The sequence below is a fragment of the Ptychodera flava genome, chromosome 12, assembly GCF_041260155.1.
Source record: "Ptychodera flava strain L36383 chromosome 12, AS_Pfla_20210202, whole genome shotgun sequence".
Lineage (NCBI taxonomy): Eukaryota > Metazoa > Hemichordata > Enteropneusta > Ptychoderidae > Ptychodera > Ptychodera flava.
The window spans coordinates 16,040,455-16,057,965 of record NC_091939.1 but is presented as its reverse complement, the minus strand read 5'-3'; the positions used below and the strand labels follow the sequence as shown (position 1 = coordinate 16,057,965).

Below are 17,511 nucleotides of genomic sequence, written 5' to 3'. Positions count from 1 at the left end.
ACAAAACTGTGCAATAATATTGTTAAAGCTGCAACAATAATACAGTTGTCCAAATCCTGGTGTAACCCCTGTCTTGGTTCTCCATGGACCATCTGGGCCTGAAAAAATGATTGGTTCCAGATCTGTTGTCTAGTTTGATGTCAATATTGATCATAACTGAATTTTTCTCTAAATTGTATTTTACCACTGGCCCTGCTCCATTTCACTGTAATTGTAAGTACAATTTCTAAGAATGGAGAAACCAATACAGCTTCATCAGCAAATATGTCACGTCACTTATGCATCAAAGTATTTATAGTATATCTATTTATTATTTATTTTTTCATCCATTCAATGGATTTTATTCAAATCTAATCCATCGTCTCGACCAATCAGATCTCTGTATTTGCACCATCAATATACTGGTATGATATAATTCACAATACAATCCACTATATGACTACCAGGCATCCATTATTTGTACCAATTTTTTCATGTCCAATGCCATTACTCAGGGATGCCTGGACCAATCTCTTTCAAACCAACACAAGTACATGTACAATTTACATGCCATGATTTGCCTATACACACAGCATTTTTCATGATACAATCTAATATATGTCGCCGGAAGCCATTTTGTCTCAATTGTTTCCTGGCTAAAATCATATTTTAACAGGCTTTTTTCCTACTTCTTTCAAACTTGGCAAAAAGTGTGGAGAGAAAGAAATGAGATAAGGCAATCAGCATTGTCAGGCAGTGTATATTGGTTATTTTAATGTGAAAGAAATAAGTAAACTTTTTGCCATTGGTGTAGTTAGAAACTATTGAGAGGACAACTTGCTTCTGTTTGTTTGATGAATTGCATTAGTATACTTGTATACTTTGATTTACCTGGCCATATAATTGTCAGTGTATGAAAGATATGATGACACAGAATTTGATGTATGTGCTCTTGATCTATAGAAAATATACAAGAATTGGCCATTGTGTCCTTCTAACAAGGATTTGAGATAGCCCTGTATCATTACTTGTGAAATGCAGAAATAATCTTTCCTTGTTGAGAGTCATGGTTTGCCTTGCTATATATGATTACTGTATTGTTGTTTGAAGCCAATTTCTCATAATAGCTGCAATGCACACAAAGTTCAGAATCTTTTTGATTTTCAATTGTCAAGTAGCATTGATTTTATATATCAAATATTTCAAGAGAACAAATCCAAGAAATTGTTCAGTTATCACTTTTTATTGGATCATTGCTTATTATTTTACTTTATTATGATTTAGATATTTACAAATTTTACAACTTTCCTGATATTTATTGAAATAATATAAATGACCAAGTCAACAAAAATTTTGTAATGAATATTTATTATATTTATCAATGACATTGTATTATGTATATACCAGAATATATTGTCAAATAAAAACATACGTGAAATAGTAAATGTACTGTTCAGTTTTCAGAATAGATTTTGTCATAAGTGTGAGTTCAAGACCCGGTGTGGATGTTGAAAAGTCTGAATTTCATATGTTCAAGAATCACTGGGCTTGTGTGGTTACATGTGTTGGATGATCATTATCTCCACCTTGGATCATCAAATTTGTTGAAGGCTTGTGGGATACAGAACAGCTACAGAAATTACTGGCACTGCAATATTTCTGATGACCCATGATATACATAGGGATATTTATAGGGGAGAAGCAATGAGAAGTGAAGTAAAGCTCCAGGACACACCATCATGGCAATGCTCAAGTCTTGAACTCACCATCCTCCAATCATGAGCACAGTATGCTAGCCAGTCTTGAACTCACCACCCTCCAGTCATGAGCACAGTATGCTAGCCAGTCTTGAACTCACCATCCTCAAAATGTGAGTACATTACCCTAGCCGGTCTCGGATTCACCATCCTCCAATCGTGAGTCCAGTACGTTAACCACTGAACCATAATGTCTCCATAAAGGTAGTATGCACCTCGAAAGTGAAAGACTTAAACTTTTGCTCTAACTTTCCTCAAGGAATCTTTCAATCATTCCCTTTCAAAATCAAGAATAAAAATAGGGGTCACTGTGCAAATTTTGGTACTAGAGAAACAAATTACCCAAGATTTACTGATATTAGAAATCAAAATGGCCGCCATCTCTGTGTTTACTCTATGGAGAAAAATAAAAAGTTTTGAATTTTGAAAAACCAAGCCAGTGAAAAGTTTTCTTTCACCAAGAGCTTTAAAATGAACCCCCACATGTGGTATATCAGAAGAGAATTGTAAAAGTTTGAGAGTCCAAATGTCTGTCCCCAAAGTGCGTTGTAATTAGAAGCTCCCTATTTATGATGCAAATTTATGCAAATATTGCTAATTTGCATATTCTTGACTAATCACATAGTTTGGAAATAGTCCAAAAGTTCAATACATGCGTCAGATAACAAATGGTTGTGATAGAGAAAAACGACAATTGATGATTTCTGTTTGAAACACTTCCTATGAAACTAAATTATACAAAAAGAATGCTAATTTGCATATGCCCAACTAATCTACATATTTTTGGTGAAAAGTTTGAAAGGTTCATCAATACATGGTGAATAACTGGGTGAATAATAAATGGTTGTTATAAATAAACATGAAAAAACTGCTCCCAATTTGTTTGAAAGCATTTCAATTACTACTTTGTCCTTATTTGCAAATTTATGCAAATAGTGCTAATTTGCATATTCTGGGCTAATTTACATATTTTAGGGGAAATTCTGAAAATTTACTTATTGCCCTCTTGGAATATATATGGGTTGTCTGGGATGAAAAGACAGTGTCTGCATACCAAGAGCCCCTGTCTGTGCCATGGTGAATATTAGTTCAGTGTTCCATAGACCCCTGGCATTTCTACATCTACTATGGGGCACTTAAAGAGTTAAATTCAGAAAACTTGTGCGATTCTTGGATAATGCAGCTATGCTTGATACAGTACTATGATGTACAAAACTCAGTTATTAAACATATGGCCAATGATGCGTGCTACCTATTGAACACCTAGTGATAAAAGTCTTGTAATTTTTCAATCTTTAATTTTCTAGGGACTGCACGACCTTTGACCCCACATAATGAAAGTGACTGAATGAACAGATGTAGAACTGGTCTGCAAGACAAGCTCATTGATCCTGCAAAATACACCTGATGTCAGATGAAAACAGCGCCTTCATCTGATCAACTTTATTGATAAAGTTCTTCACCTGATTAGTAGATATGCTAACTAGTGAATCAAACCCCATAACTTCATTAGGAACAAAATTTTGACTCCTCAGTTTGGTTTTCAGTGAGATCAATACCCTCTAAGTCAGGGAGGAAAAGTGTGACGTGACTGTTTGTTGGGTCTTACCATTGAGTATCCTGGTGAGTCTAAGGCAGTCTACATTGATGTGTTGTATCAATTCAATATCGCTGACATCGGAATAGTCTTCTGGATACGTAGCTAGGGAGTCCAGTCTGAAATGAAACATACAGAAACATCATTTTTACTTTACTAGCCGGTTGTACAATGATGATGGCAAAATTCTAAATCTAAAAACATGAGGAAGACACAAAAGTATCACCCTTCAGTTTTTGTCAATGTCTGTTGTGTGAAACATATGGGAAAACGTTCACAGTTGTCAATGTCTGTTGTGTGAAACGTATGGGAAAACGTTCACAGTTGACAATGTTTTTGTTGACATGACTAGATTCAAATATTAACATTTCCAGCCACCAGCCCATGGTATTGACCCATCGTTCTCAGCATTCTGGATGTGTCTATACACAGAGATACACATGGGGAAAAAGGGTTATCACATGGTGATCAGCAAGAGGTAATCAGTAAAATTAGGAGATATTTCCATTTGTCGACTGAATCAAGTCATTGATGCTGAACCCTAATCAAGCTCACAGCATCCTTGATGTCACCTCTCCGTCCACCACAACTACATGTACCCTCCTCTCAAATGCACCTCAATTTGTGCATAATATGTCAGAAACCACAATGTTTGACAAGGCAAAAATGTATCCACTGACATAGTTACTTATTGTCAAACCAGTATATGGCTCAAACTCGGATCACAAGAAGTTTGTAATTTTGTGTACAGTGTGTATTGTTCTACACCTTTGTTTGTACACAAGGTCCTAAGTTAAAGGGACAGAGTTGCTACTTTTTATTTGGGTTACTTTTGTTTCATGTGAGATACTATTTACGTTGTCCTGTTTATTGGCACTCATTGAATCAGAGCTCTACTGAAACCTTGCGTGCACGCATAACAATGTCATGGAAGCATCACTGTCATACCTAACAAGCACGGAGGGAGTAGAGATCTGACCACTGACAATTTAGCATGTTTAACTGAGCAGAACAACATGAATCGTTGTGCACGTAACACAAAAATAATTTGCAAAAATAGTGACTTTGATCCTTCATTATCACTTCTCATGCAAAACACAAGCAAAAATGTTTACTTGAAAAGCTGGCACCATCTCTGTAACAACAGAGAGGAAAAGCAAGCATATTTTACTTCGAAATTCTAATTTCTGAAATTTTGCTTGTGATTTTATTAACCCTTTGAGAGCTGTAATTTTTCCCATCAAAATTTAAATGCAACATTTTACCATTTTTTATAAATTTTCCTGTAATTTTTTTAATAATTTTGAACAATGACATACACCACATTCCATTGACTATAGTTTTTCATCAAAATTTTCCCAAAAATCTGACAAAAATTGACCGAGGCGTATTTTTTATAATTGTGACAAAAATTGACTTTGGCGCTTAAAGGGTTAACGCTTCACACTATGGTTAGTTAGGATGTGTTTTGGAGGAATTCAAATGTTTATTGAAGATTCCAAAACAACATCTTGTTTTTCAAAGTAATTTTCACATCAAAAACAATTTGCTATTTTATGGGGAAAATTTCGAATTTAAGTAAAGGGTAAGTGACCCATATAGAGTAATTTGGATGCTCAAACTGGAGGTCATCAAACTATCTTACTGTAGGTGCAATAAAAGTTTAATGTATCTAAACTGTTTTATCTACGATTTAATGGCGGAAACATCACAATACGTACATGGAGCAAGGGTTTGACCATCAAATGACCTTCACCCTACAAACATGTCAATGTCACCTGTCGGGAGCATGTGTCTTTTATGACCTTCATAAACTGTTCTCTAAATTCATAATCACACAGCGAACAGCCAAATATTTTTCCTGTGAGATTTTCTCCCCACATGTTTGTAAGATTTTCCGGATCAAATATGGTTAGAAACAAAATAAACAGATCTGTTAATGGAGGGTGGATGTTGTAGAGTTATGTTGACCATATTTCAAGCAGGTCTTTGAACCTTCGGGTATCTCGCTGCCATCAAGCAGGTCTTTGAACCCAGTTCGCTGTCATCACAAACCCAGCCTTGGCCTAAATAACACTGTGACTGCAATGTTACTCATGCAGCATTATCAATAAGCGTCATAACATTTTCCCATCAGAGCTCACAAGTTTTATTTCCTGTCAACAAAATCAACAAAAACGGTGGCCTTGAACACTTGACTGTCGGCTCTGACAAATATCATCCATAATTTATCCCTTTGAAGACGAAATAAAAAATACAGAAGTGACGATGTAGTCAGTCATATATATGTTTACCTGACAGTACACAAATTTGACTTTCTGATGTTTTAGTTGACAAACCTTTATTTGAACAGGTTACATCAAAATTCAGTCAGGTGAAACTTTTGATCGGTTTTCTATTTTACATCTGTAATAAACACAATCTTATTCTAGTCCCAAACTTATGTTGAGCACGCCTTGTGTTCAATGAATAGATGAAGTATATATGCCAGCTGATATACGCATATAATGGTAACTGCTGACTTTATGCCGACAACAACATTTCATACTATAAACAATGCACTGTAGTTCGGTGTTGTGTAATCTTATTGTTTTTTGGTATGTTGTTTTTCTCTTATTCATCTATTTATGTCCAATGGACAGTTTTGACCCAGTCTGATATAAAGAGAAAAAATACTACTAATTATTGTTTTTTGCTAGGCTAGGATTTCGTGTTCCAAAGTACTTTTTGAGAAGATGTATGTACATGTAAAGACGACGCAATTGAATTCTGACACATAAATAAAGTAAAATATTATCAAATGGTACAGCTGCTGTCCCTTTACAGTATATGTATTGCTGTGATGTACTGACATTATTCATTGAGCTTCTTTGACTGAGAGATTGTTAAAGGTATACAGTCACCTGTAATCTAAATATGCCCATATATGGTCAAAAGGGCGTTCCATGGTATTCACAATGCCAATGTGGGGGCGCTGTTTTTAAAAAGCGGCCACCCGCTTAAAATCTGTGATTGGTTAGATTTTCTCTTTCCATGGTAACTGTGGCAAAGTTGGAGCAGGTGACAGTATATCTTTAACCAAGGTTCTCTATCAGGGCATTTTGAGGGGGAACCCTGCTTTTGTTGGGCAATCTGTACCTACATTTACGCTAATAACCAAACAAAGAATACACTTTTCACGACAAAAGAATACAAATTGACCACCCCCCTCTATATTTCCCAGCAGTGGAGATCACTGTAAACCTTAAGATTCTGTGTATCTTTTTTAACAAAAGTTTACTACAACGTCTATTTGTTTTACTTTAATTATTTTATAATAAAAATATCTGAAATCACTGAACTTATTATTGAAAGATTAAAATGGACTTGCAGTTACATCAACTTTGTGTTTAAATTGTCATGAATTTTTGTATCATTTCTATCTCTGTAAAGAAACATTCTCACCAAGCATGGAAATGTTAACGTGTGGGAGGCCTCTATTTATAGAAAATGCAGCAACAAAAGATAGTACCTATATAGAAGTTCAAAAACTGGAAAGTGTGCTTGATTTGGTTTGCTTAATAAAGAATTATTACAAGGTTTCTGTACGCAAAACAACAGTGCAAGATATACTATTAAGTATCTGTGTTATTTTGATTGTCGAACATCCGAAGCCAGTCAGTGAAAAAACCTATCAAAAATACCACAATATCTACCAGGGGTATCTTGTTTAATCATGAAAGTTTCAAGAAACCTTTCAAGGACATAGAAAATTTGTGTCCCAAATATTTGACATCATCTTCTCCAGCCAGTGATAGGTTTCACAGCTACACGTATCAAAGTCTTTTCATCATTCTAACAAGTTTGCTGTACTCAGGTATGTATAAATCCATGTGGGTAGTGATTGTATTTTTTTTTTGCTTCTTCCGCTACCATAAATACTCCATTCACTCAACTTTATCACTTTTTTCCTGTTCTCTGTGGGCTTACTCGCCTACATGTGCAGAATTGCAGACTACTTGCATCTCTGTGAGTTCAACAAAATAGATGATATACCCAAAATGGTGACAAAACTATCTTAACTCTTCACCCCCAGTTCCCTGTATACAGTTCCAACTTTTCCATAAAAAACAATAGATTTGAGACAAACCATGGTGGTGAAAGGGTTAAACAGAGATATTTGGTTTCCTTTTGTAGCTTTCCCAACCCATGCATCCATATTCATCCCTTACACTGCTACATTTGGACAAAATATGACTTGCTTTCACAGTCTGCTAAGACCGTTGACCCCCCTCCTCACCATGGCTTGGCCCAAACCCAATGTTATCAGTGGTAACTGGGGACCTCTTTATGGGAAATTAGGGGTGAACAGGTTAGGCCAATGTACATTTAGTTGAACTACATCCAAGTTACAATAAACTTACATTTTCAACTGTGCTTCATTCATTAAACTGCACAGAGAATATCATTTGTCTGTATATTCTATAAATTGGGCCATCGTCCATGGGGATGACAGTCAAAGTTAGGACAAAAGAGGGAATTATTTTCACATTTTACAGTAGTCCCCTCCACCTCCAAATGTGAAAACCAAAGGTCTTGAGAATTTATGAAAGAAGTCATAATGAGATATTCAATAAACACTATTTTTTTCCTCTTGTCTATGAGCTTGGGACAGTGGTCATCCAAATCCCAAAAGCTTTTCTTTCATTATTTTGCAGACGAAAAGAATTCCCTGATGCACAAAATAAGAAAATGTGAAGCACGTTTTATTTTTAGTGCCATTTGACCCCTAGCCTTTTCAAGCCCACTCTACTGTATATAGGTCAACATAGTCCTATTGAAAAACCATGTGGTTGAACCAAGATCAGGATGTAAAATAGTTAAAAGGCGAATTTTTCCATGCTCAGGACTTATTATACTAATTTATGCATAATGCCATTAACTTTACTTTAACACTAACCGCACGCCTATAAGTAATAATTGGTGATTGTGTTTGCAGTTAAATTTGCTGCTGTGAATTTTGCATATATGAACAGTCGACATATGCCATTATTGAACAATAATAGCATTCCAGGACAGAGCACATTTCACATGTACCATTGACTGATATCACACACAACACACATTCCAAGTGTGTTTGACACGGTAGACCATGATTTTATGTTTTTGGGAGATCTGCGATGTCTTGCGACTGAAAATTAAGATTCAGTGGAGCTCTGTCAGTGAAGTTACACTTTTTTTTACATGTGAATATCAAACCGAATCTCAATCTAATTCCTATGGGCACCCTTTTCATTTGGTTCTGTTTCAACACCTCATGAAATTTTGCTTGAATCTCTCTTTCTTCCCATTGGAGAGGGAGACAAATGTGTATTCTAAATGAACAATGCTTAGCCTGCCGTTTCTGAACTTTACATGACCACTCGTGCCTCAAAAACAACACTTCCCACCCCTCAAATTTTGGCCTACCCTCATTTTTTTTTGGTGGGGATGGGTCCACGCAAAGGCAACATGGGTGGAGGAGTTCACAGGGTTAAGTGATATTCTGCCAAGCATCAGTTCAGCCACCTGGCACTGGGTTGCTGATCAAAAACTCCCATCTCTCTGTTTTTTTGAGCAGTATTTTGGGACAATTCTTGTCTGATACAGCCATGATTTACTGCGCCCAGCTTTGGCACTGTGTCACGCAGGACAAAAGAGAGGCAGAGGGGAGGTTCCTGTCTGCTGAGCAGAGGGGCCGTGTACGTTGGTGAACTCCCAATGTTTTCCAAATCAGTTTTCAAGTGAGTTCTGTCACGGCATTGATGAAGTTGAGTGTTTGGTTAGGCAGCATACACAGCCCAGATGGAGGAACATTTATTTTATTTTGTGAGGCAAGAAAATAAAAGACATGACAACATTGTACAAGAATGAACTATGATGCTAATTGGTGGTCTGTTATTTTATCACTGTATGTAGAATTTGACAGAGCTTGACTATTTTGTGATTATCTTTTACGCTTTGTAAGTAGGCGCTGTCTAGATTCATTTCTAAAACTTTCTGTCGGGTATCTCTGAACTCCTCGAAACAACTGTCCCCTCCTCCACCTCACAGTGAAGGAAAAAATTCAAATCTCTCTCTTCCAATCAACTACAGTAAACTCATCTCATGAATTCCAATGAAAACTTGGCAAAGCCTGCCAAGGACTATACAGGTAACCATATGACCATGTGTCCAATCAGTTCTCAACTTCATGACAGCCATCATCAAAAGCAGTCATGCTCTACAATTCTTAGAACAACACCCAAGTCTCACATTTGGGGGAGTTCCACAGCAAGACAGACGTACACGTACACTAATACTTCATCCTATTTTGCGGTGACGAGAGGTGTGTGTCTATATCATTTATCGTGAAAAGCACTTTCAGACTATAATAGACATTTATCACTCTGGACCCACTATTCGTAGGCACAAGTCAGTTTCACTCATTCAGTATGTATGAATACTGAGCTCAAGGTTTTTATGCCGTTAACCCTTTGAGTGCCAAAGTCAAATTTTGTCACCTTTATCATATGTACACCAGTCAATATTTTCCTAATTTTTTGCTAAAATTTTGATTAAAATCTGTAGCTAATGAAATGTAATGTCCATTTGGTCCAAAATTATGAAAAAGTTACATAAAAATTCATAAAATTGGTAAAATGTTGCATCAAAATATTTGGCGGGAAAAATTACAGCGCTCAAAGGGTGATACATCAAACTACAATCTTATAAACAATACAAAATGGCCTTGCTCAAGATGGTATCATGCCCTTGATATCAACAGATGCAGTTACCTACCTTGCTGAGATTCTATTGAAGATAGCGTTGAAATTGTTCTGGCTGAGAGAGAAGAGGACCCTTGACGCTGTGGATTTCAGCTTGGTCACTAGTGGGATTTCCAGGGGTAAATTCAAAAATTGACAGATCTCCGGCAGCAGAAGTTTCACCAGAATAGTTTCATCCAGTCGAGAGGTATCCTTTGGTTGCTGGAATACAAAGGAAGAAATTTCATTTCAAGTAGGGTGGGTCTCAGGGAAAGATTGTAGGGACTCTCAAACTTTAACAATACTTTTACAGTCTACCACTTGTGGGGGGTTCATTTCGAAACTCACAAAGTTGATAAAGTTTTCACCTCCTTATTTTTGTGAAAATCAAGCATTTTGCTTCTTCCCATAGAATTTACACAGAGATGGCAGCCATTTTGAATTTCAGGTGTAGGAAAATATAGAAGAATTTGTTTCTTTAGTACCAAATTTAGCACGGTGACCACTGTTTTTTAGTTTTGATTTCGAAAAGAAAGTTTTATAGTTCTCTTACGGAAAGTTTAAGCAAGAGTTTAAGTCTTCCAATTTCGAGGTGAGTACTATCTTAAATCAATCTCTATTTCTGATGCATTGTTGATTTCACGACCACGACTGCCTAGCAAGAACTAGCTGGAACTACATACAAGTATGTATGTAGCGCAGTTTAATGCCAATCACTTGGTTTGGAACTTAAGTGTGTCAACGGAACTAGTATTGGCATTGACACATGTAAATATTATGTAAATATTTTCAAAGATTCTACCACCATCAAAAGAGTCAGTTATAAATTTTGGAAAGGTACTACATTAAAGGAAGAGAAAATTTTAAATGATATGTTCAATCGACACTAATTTTTCTTCTTGTCTACCAGCTTGGACAGTGGTCATCCCAATCCAAAAGCTTTTCTTTCATTATTTCATACATGAAAAGAATTCTCTGACGCAGAAAGTAAGAATTTTCAATTTTCACAAAAGTGAAGAGTGAAAACTTCGTTTATTTACAGGCTTTAGGATGAGTTCATGCAAGCTTCACACAAGAAAGGTATTGTTGAAATTTGAATGTCCTGGAAAAAAACTGTGCCCAAGGAGAATTTAACCTTAATGTTGATAGTTTAGTTATTGAGGCTTATTGTTTGTAATGCCAGTGCTCAACTGTTTACTGGGCTATGAGCAACATTAGGAAAGGATTGAAGGAAAATACCATTTTTTTTAATGCAATGGCCTTGGATTAGCCAAACAGAGTATGCCCTCTAGGCTAATATCACAGACGCAGTAACTTTTCCATGATGTGAAAAAATTTTTCAAAATCATGTTTGTAAAGGGGCACCCATGCCTTTATGTCAACAGGGCAAATTTACCAGTGAATATATTGTTCTATATGTCTGCAATACAAATAAAATGTTTTGGATGAAACGTCTAAAGGTTGACCCCACACCACAACTGTTATCAAGATGGACTGTTTTGAGCCGATTACAAAAAAAAATTATCGAGGGCTACTGGGACAGGAAGGATGCAAAGTTGTAATAATGAGATAAACAGATGATAAAAGAAAAGAAAGAAAGGCAGACATTGTCTCTGACACACAAAGGAATTGCAGTAAAGGTTATCTTGTGCTATTTTGGTCTCCACACCACCATCATGTCATTGAAGTGTAACTATCAGTAAGTAGTTGGAAAAACATCACAGCGACCATGTGAAACCCATTCCTTATATAGATATACACCCATAGTGACACTATGGGAAGCTAGGGGAACATTTATCTCAAAGTTCTGTAGTCATACACTGCAATAGCAGATGAAAATATGCACATTAGACAGCTTTCAAAAGTCTCAACATGACTGTGAACCGTCTTGTGGTTACAGTGCAGTGTGACCATGAGCCTGGTTTTGTCCACAATACCTGGGCAACTAGACGTTCCCCCTTGGGGCAGAGACTTGATCACACCATATTGTGTCATTGTTTCCCTATTACAACAATGTGCTGCACTGGCAGGGCTGTGGGCACTTTGGAAGGATGTGGTTTCTCTGCAGCTGAGGTTAAACCAGATTTGATAAAGTCTTCAGCTGAAATACTGAAAGGGGGCGGGGTGGGAGGCAGACCATAAGACACTTTTCAAGATACCTCAGAGACATAGTGTCCAGAACAAAGCCATCTAGCGTAATAATTCTATATGGCCTGACATTGAATAAAAGTCCCTGTGGGCGATGCTGAAGCTAACATGGCATGAACATTATATCTCTGCACACCTGATGATTATAGTGTGTGACAACAGAACCAAATTTTTGAGTGAACTTTTGTGTTTTGGTTGGAAATTTCTGTAATTCCATACAATTTGATTTGTAACCTCTGTCATCATAAATTATGGTATGGCCCTAAGGAAAATGGTGTAAAAGAGTTTGTGGGCTGGTGTTGGTAATCAGTATACTATACAGGTGAGTCCCTAAAATTGGGAAACTAAAATAGAAAAATTCAAATCTTTGTGTTTATATGTGAGTAGGTATGCTTCCACATTCAATTGTACTGCTCATTCTATATAAAACGATGAGGAATTTGGGACTTAAAATAAGCACTTAAGGTTAGACCCGTCTCAAAATTGAAAGTCGTAAACTTTTGCTCAAACTTTCCTCAAGGAAGCTATGAAAAACATGAAATTCAAAATGGCTGCCATCCCTGTTTACATTCTATGGAAAGAAATAGACTTTTTTTGATTTTCACAATAATTAGCAAGTGAAAACTTTATTTAATCTGTGAGCTTCAAAAAAATACTGTAAAAGTTTGATTGTCCGAATATCCGTTCCTGAGATGCATTCTACCTTAACATGTTCACCAATTTAAGTTTGTGTGATGCCCGATTCCAAGTGTTACATTAGAGATTCTTACACTGAAAATGATACAAATTTCATGACGTTCAAGCAGTGTGTTTTGGTCATTTTTTCCCCTGAAGTATTTGGGGTCAAAGAGTGCAGACTGTAGCCATGAGGGATGAAATCATTTCATTCACCACTGCTAGTCTGAGTATTTCAAGTGTGACCGTAAAAAACCAACCAGGAAGGAAGGCATTACTACAAGAATGTGATACTTCCTGATCCAACAATAGCAGAGCACTTCATCTGGACAACTCTGAATCACCCAATTGATCGGTATAATTCTCCACCCTCCCCTCCCCCCTCCCTACAACCCTCCTCTTCAGAAGAATATCTGACACTCAAAGACTATTGTAATGCACTGGAAATTTCATATCCAATCTACACTAGATACGGCAAAATATTTCCATCCTTGTTGAGCACAATTGAGGAAATCATTGGTGCCAAATAATTCAAATCCCAGTAGCAAAACATCAGCTCGACCTGTTCACCCCCAATTCCAAGTAAACAGGTCCGTATTTACCATTGATAACGATAAGTTTGGGCCAAACCATGGTGATGAAAAGGTTAACAGGACCAGCTGACCATACACCGACCCTGAGGTTTAAAACATAAACCAACATGACACGTGGCAGGACACTGTTATCCCAGCGATACTGTCCACGACAAAATGTCATGGAAGACCTGTGAAACCACCAACTTTCAAGATTCCTGAACTATATTTGTGTCAATTTAGGAATGTCTCCAAATTGCCTTGAATCAGTTGTGCACCGATACATTTATCATGTAAAATTTTTTTTTGGTTAAAAACAAAACTTATGTCGATGGCACTTAAACTGGGCTCACAGGACACACTACCAAATACCCAGTATAGAGAGGGACTACGCCATGACTAAATTTTAACCACCAACTAAGGTAATGGTACCATTGGAAAGAAAAACTGGCTCATTTGTTATTTGCCCATACTCACCCCTGTTAAGCATTTTTCTAACGTCTCTAGAATAATCAACTGTGATTGTCTGAGGTTCTTCTCTGCATCTGTCTGAGGAACTCTCTGAGAAAAAAAAAGACACATGAAGACACAAACAGGTGAAAACTGACATATTTGTCCCTTCTTTTTGACAATATTTATTGTTTCGAAGTTTGATATCGTGTTATTTCTAAAAGGAATAATACACTCTGTAATGATTTTATTCTATTTTTAATGAATTTTTTATAATTTCTTTTTAGCAGACGTTCAAATACAAGTACTTCAAGACATTGGAAGCACAATTTGATCAATATTTTTGTCAATGTTGGGTATCAAAGGTAAAAATAATTAAAAGTATAATACGAGTGCCATCACAACATACATGTATGATAAGTGTGGTACATCGTATGCAGCAAGTTACATAGAAATTACTCAAGTACATCTGTAATTTGCATGACCCAACAAGCTGAAGGAAAAACCGTTGCAAAGTTTTCAGTACTAACAATTTATCAAAATACAATTTTTTGAGTTCCATCTGTGGTTTGCTCAGACAGTTTACAGACTGAAATAAAAATATTAATACATATTTCTGCTCTTCATGATTCATGTACAATGGCCAAACTAGGCAGGGCAACAACACATAACACACTGTCATATGATAAACATTATGTTACTGGAATAGGGCCTGGTAGCGCATGGCTGCCTCTTTCACTAGAAACTGAAAATGTCCTTATCCTCTGTCAAGAAGCCATGGTTATAGACCAAATGAAAGTCACATGGATCTTATGAAGGCAGCATGTGTATCTGTATGATGTGAATCATGTGACGGTAAGCGAAAATGCAAACACAGTGTGTACACTTGCTGGATTTTTATATATGTTACAGAGTCAGTAGCTGTAACGTTTGAAGATTTTGTTGTTACTTTTTGTTCAGTGAATGTGAAACAAGTTAGATTTCTTGTTCCTTGACATTCACCTTGAATTACATGTGGTCTTGCGGTATTGAGTAAAAGTGGAAACTAGAGAAATCAGAACTGTGCATGGAGATGCACATTTCTTTCATTGCAATGGTCGCTGAAAATTTTTTGAGACAAAATGCTCTGGATGACTATGAGTGGGTACATGGTTGGCATCTAAGCAGTATCTAGTTTAAAGATTATTTTTGAAGTCTTTGAGAACATTTCTGTTCCAAGAAATGACTGGGTATGGGTCATTGGTAGCCTTTACCACCTGTAAGAGAATTATGCAAAGGAGGTAAAAACCTGTAGGATGGGGGAATTGCACTGGGGATCAACAGTAAAATAAGTCAGAGTCTACTCACCATTGTCGAGAGTGATTTTAATATATTTGTGAGTCCATTGATGACGAGAGAGAATTTGTATTTGCTGACGTTGATCAGGCATGCCTTGTTCTGTTCAAGATTCAATTGAGTGTGTGTGGAGTGAATGCCACTCCTTATCGGTAGCTACACACATGGAAGGAGGGAAAAAAAAGAAACAAGATCTGTGAGTCAAGGAGTTTGAAGGTGTTGAAATAAAGATGAAAATATGATATAATCGTAAAAAAAATCTTTCAGGATGGGTAAACTGCAAGTCAATCAAAGAGCTGACCTGCAAGTGTTATTGGTGAAATGTAGAAAATATGAAATCATCACAAAAATGGTTTTATTTCCTCTCAAATCCTTATTCATACTGTACCGGTAGTCTTTCTAATTTTTCGAAAAATTTTGCAAGCAGCAATATGACGAGAGTTAACACGGCCCTATGACATAACCAGAACAAAAAGAAGACATAGGTTACTCTTCTGTTGTTAGTGGGGGTTGATATTTTATTCATGTAAATCGTGCACAGAAATGTTATGTTCTTCATGATACACCTTGTTTAGTTATACTTTGCTTGTTTTTTTTGCCAGAGACTGTTTTAAGAACTGTATCATTAAAAAGTAAAATGGGGAAATTTCAAGAAAAAGCAGCAGCTGCTTTCAACCATTTTTTTGGCGTTTTGTTCTGAGGAGCAATAGCAGTTTCTTGTTGTTTCCTGGTTAAGGTTCATCATGCTGACACAGCTTGTGTGAGGTGTGACGTCTCTGTTGACTGATAAAATTCTGTTGACATGTTGAATATATTGAGGGGGGAAATGAACTATGCACAGTATTCAAACACTGTGCATTGCCTTCTGCTGTGGACTGTCTGGGCGTCAATACTTGTTGTCACATGTTGCAAAATGTGAACCCCAAAAAATGTAGAAGATTACACATGCTATCAGGGAAGTAAACTGTGACAGCATCTTCAAGCTTTATTACACTGTGCACCATTGTGAAGTTACATGGCCCTCGGTCATGACCTGTTCTCGCTAAGATTGCAACATAAAACAAACGTGATTTCACAAACTTCTCAAGAATTGTTCCTCACATGGAGCATTTAAGAAAACATAAAGTGATACGCCACTGGCACTTTCTGTACACTACTACATTAAATACAATGTGTAACACTTCGCAGAATCATTACCCTCATGTGGAACTTTTGGTAAAACCTGGGATCGATGAGAACAAGTCACTGATTTGGGGGTTTTTTTTATGGCCAAACCTGTCTGACTTTGTTGATATATTTGAAATGATTCTGGGTATTCCTAGCCATTATGGACCAGTTTTCCTCTTCGAAATTAGTGCATGAAATTATCTTTATGCCAACAAAGTCACTACTACCATCAAAGAAAACGAGAATACTAAAATACCACAGAAGATATAATGACCACAAATATCCATAACATTCACTTTTGGAATTCAGTGAACTTTTAATACTTCTGCAGGAAAACCTTTGCTCCTTGACCTTATTTATAAAAAGAATATGTATTATTTTTTATGAGCAAGTTAAATCAAACGAAATAATTAGTGAGTAAGTATTCATAGCGTTTGACTTGGTGCCCCAATAAATTCACATGAACACATCAATACCATGCAAAGTAGAAAAAATCTCCCTTCCAGTGTAGACTTATCTCTCTGAAACTTTAGGTTAAAAGAAACACTGTGTCAAGAACTGTTGTGTTTTAACAATTTTGAGCAAATTTTAAGTATCACGTAAAAACATGAGATCTGCAATAAGACTAACAAAAAATATTTGAAAAAACTGTTCTCCATAGCACACCTTGTGAGGAAATGGCATAATACTGACAGTGAGAACATAAGTTTTAAAGTTCCATTGGATTACCTTTAAATATGTATCAAATTATTTTCTTCAGTTACGTTTTCGGAATTTCACATTACATGCCAAAAATCAATTGGTGAAAAATATGAACACATTGGAATAATATATGTATTTCAGCATATAATAAAATTTACCTTGTGCAAAAACTTTGTATTTTCCCTTTTCCTTATTTTTTTAATTATTTTTTTATATTTTTTTTCTAAAATTTGACAGGACACGTTAATTGTCATATTGAAAATATTTTTGTCAGCAAAAATATCACGGCAAATAAGAAATATTGGTGACGTATTTATCAGCGTATAACAGACAGACACTTCATCACCGTGTTTTGTCGATTTTCT

At 36.3% G+C, this 17,511-nt stretch overlaps 1 protein-coding gene across 1 annotated transcript in view; it reads right to left on the bottom strand.

Annotated features, from left to right (window-relative positions):
• Positions 1-17,511, bottom strand: part of LOC139145169 (neurofibromin-like) — a 77,579-nt gene that overhangs the window by 59,545 nt on the left and 523 nt on the right. The window contains exons 2-5 of the mRNA XM_070716155.1: positions 15,290-15,433; positions 13,970-14,053; positions 10,132-10,319; positions 3,346-3,452 (exon numbers count right to left, since the gene is read on the bottom strand). Of these exons, the coding sequence (XP_070572256.1) occupies positions 3,346-3,452; positions 10,132-10,319; positions 13,970-14,053; positions 15,290-15,433 (523 nt within the window). The remainder of the gene's footprint in view (positions 1-3,345; positions 3,453-10,131; positions 10,320-13,969; positions 14,054-15,289; positions 15,434-17,511) is intronic.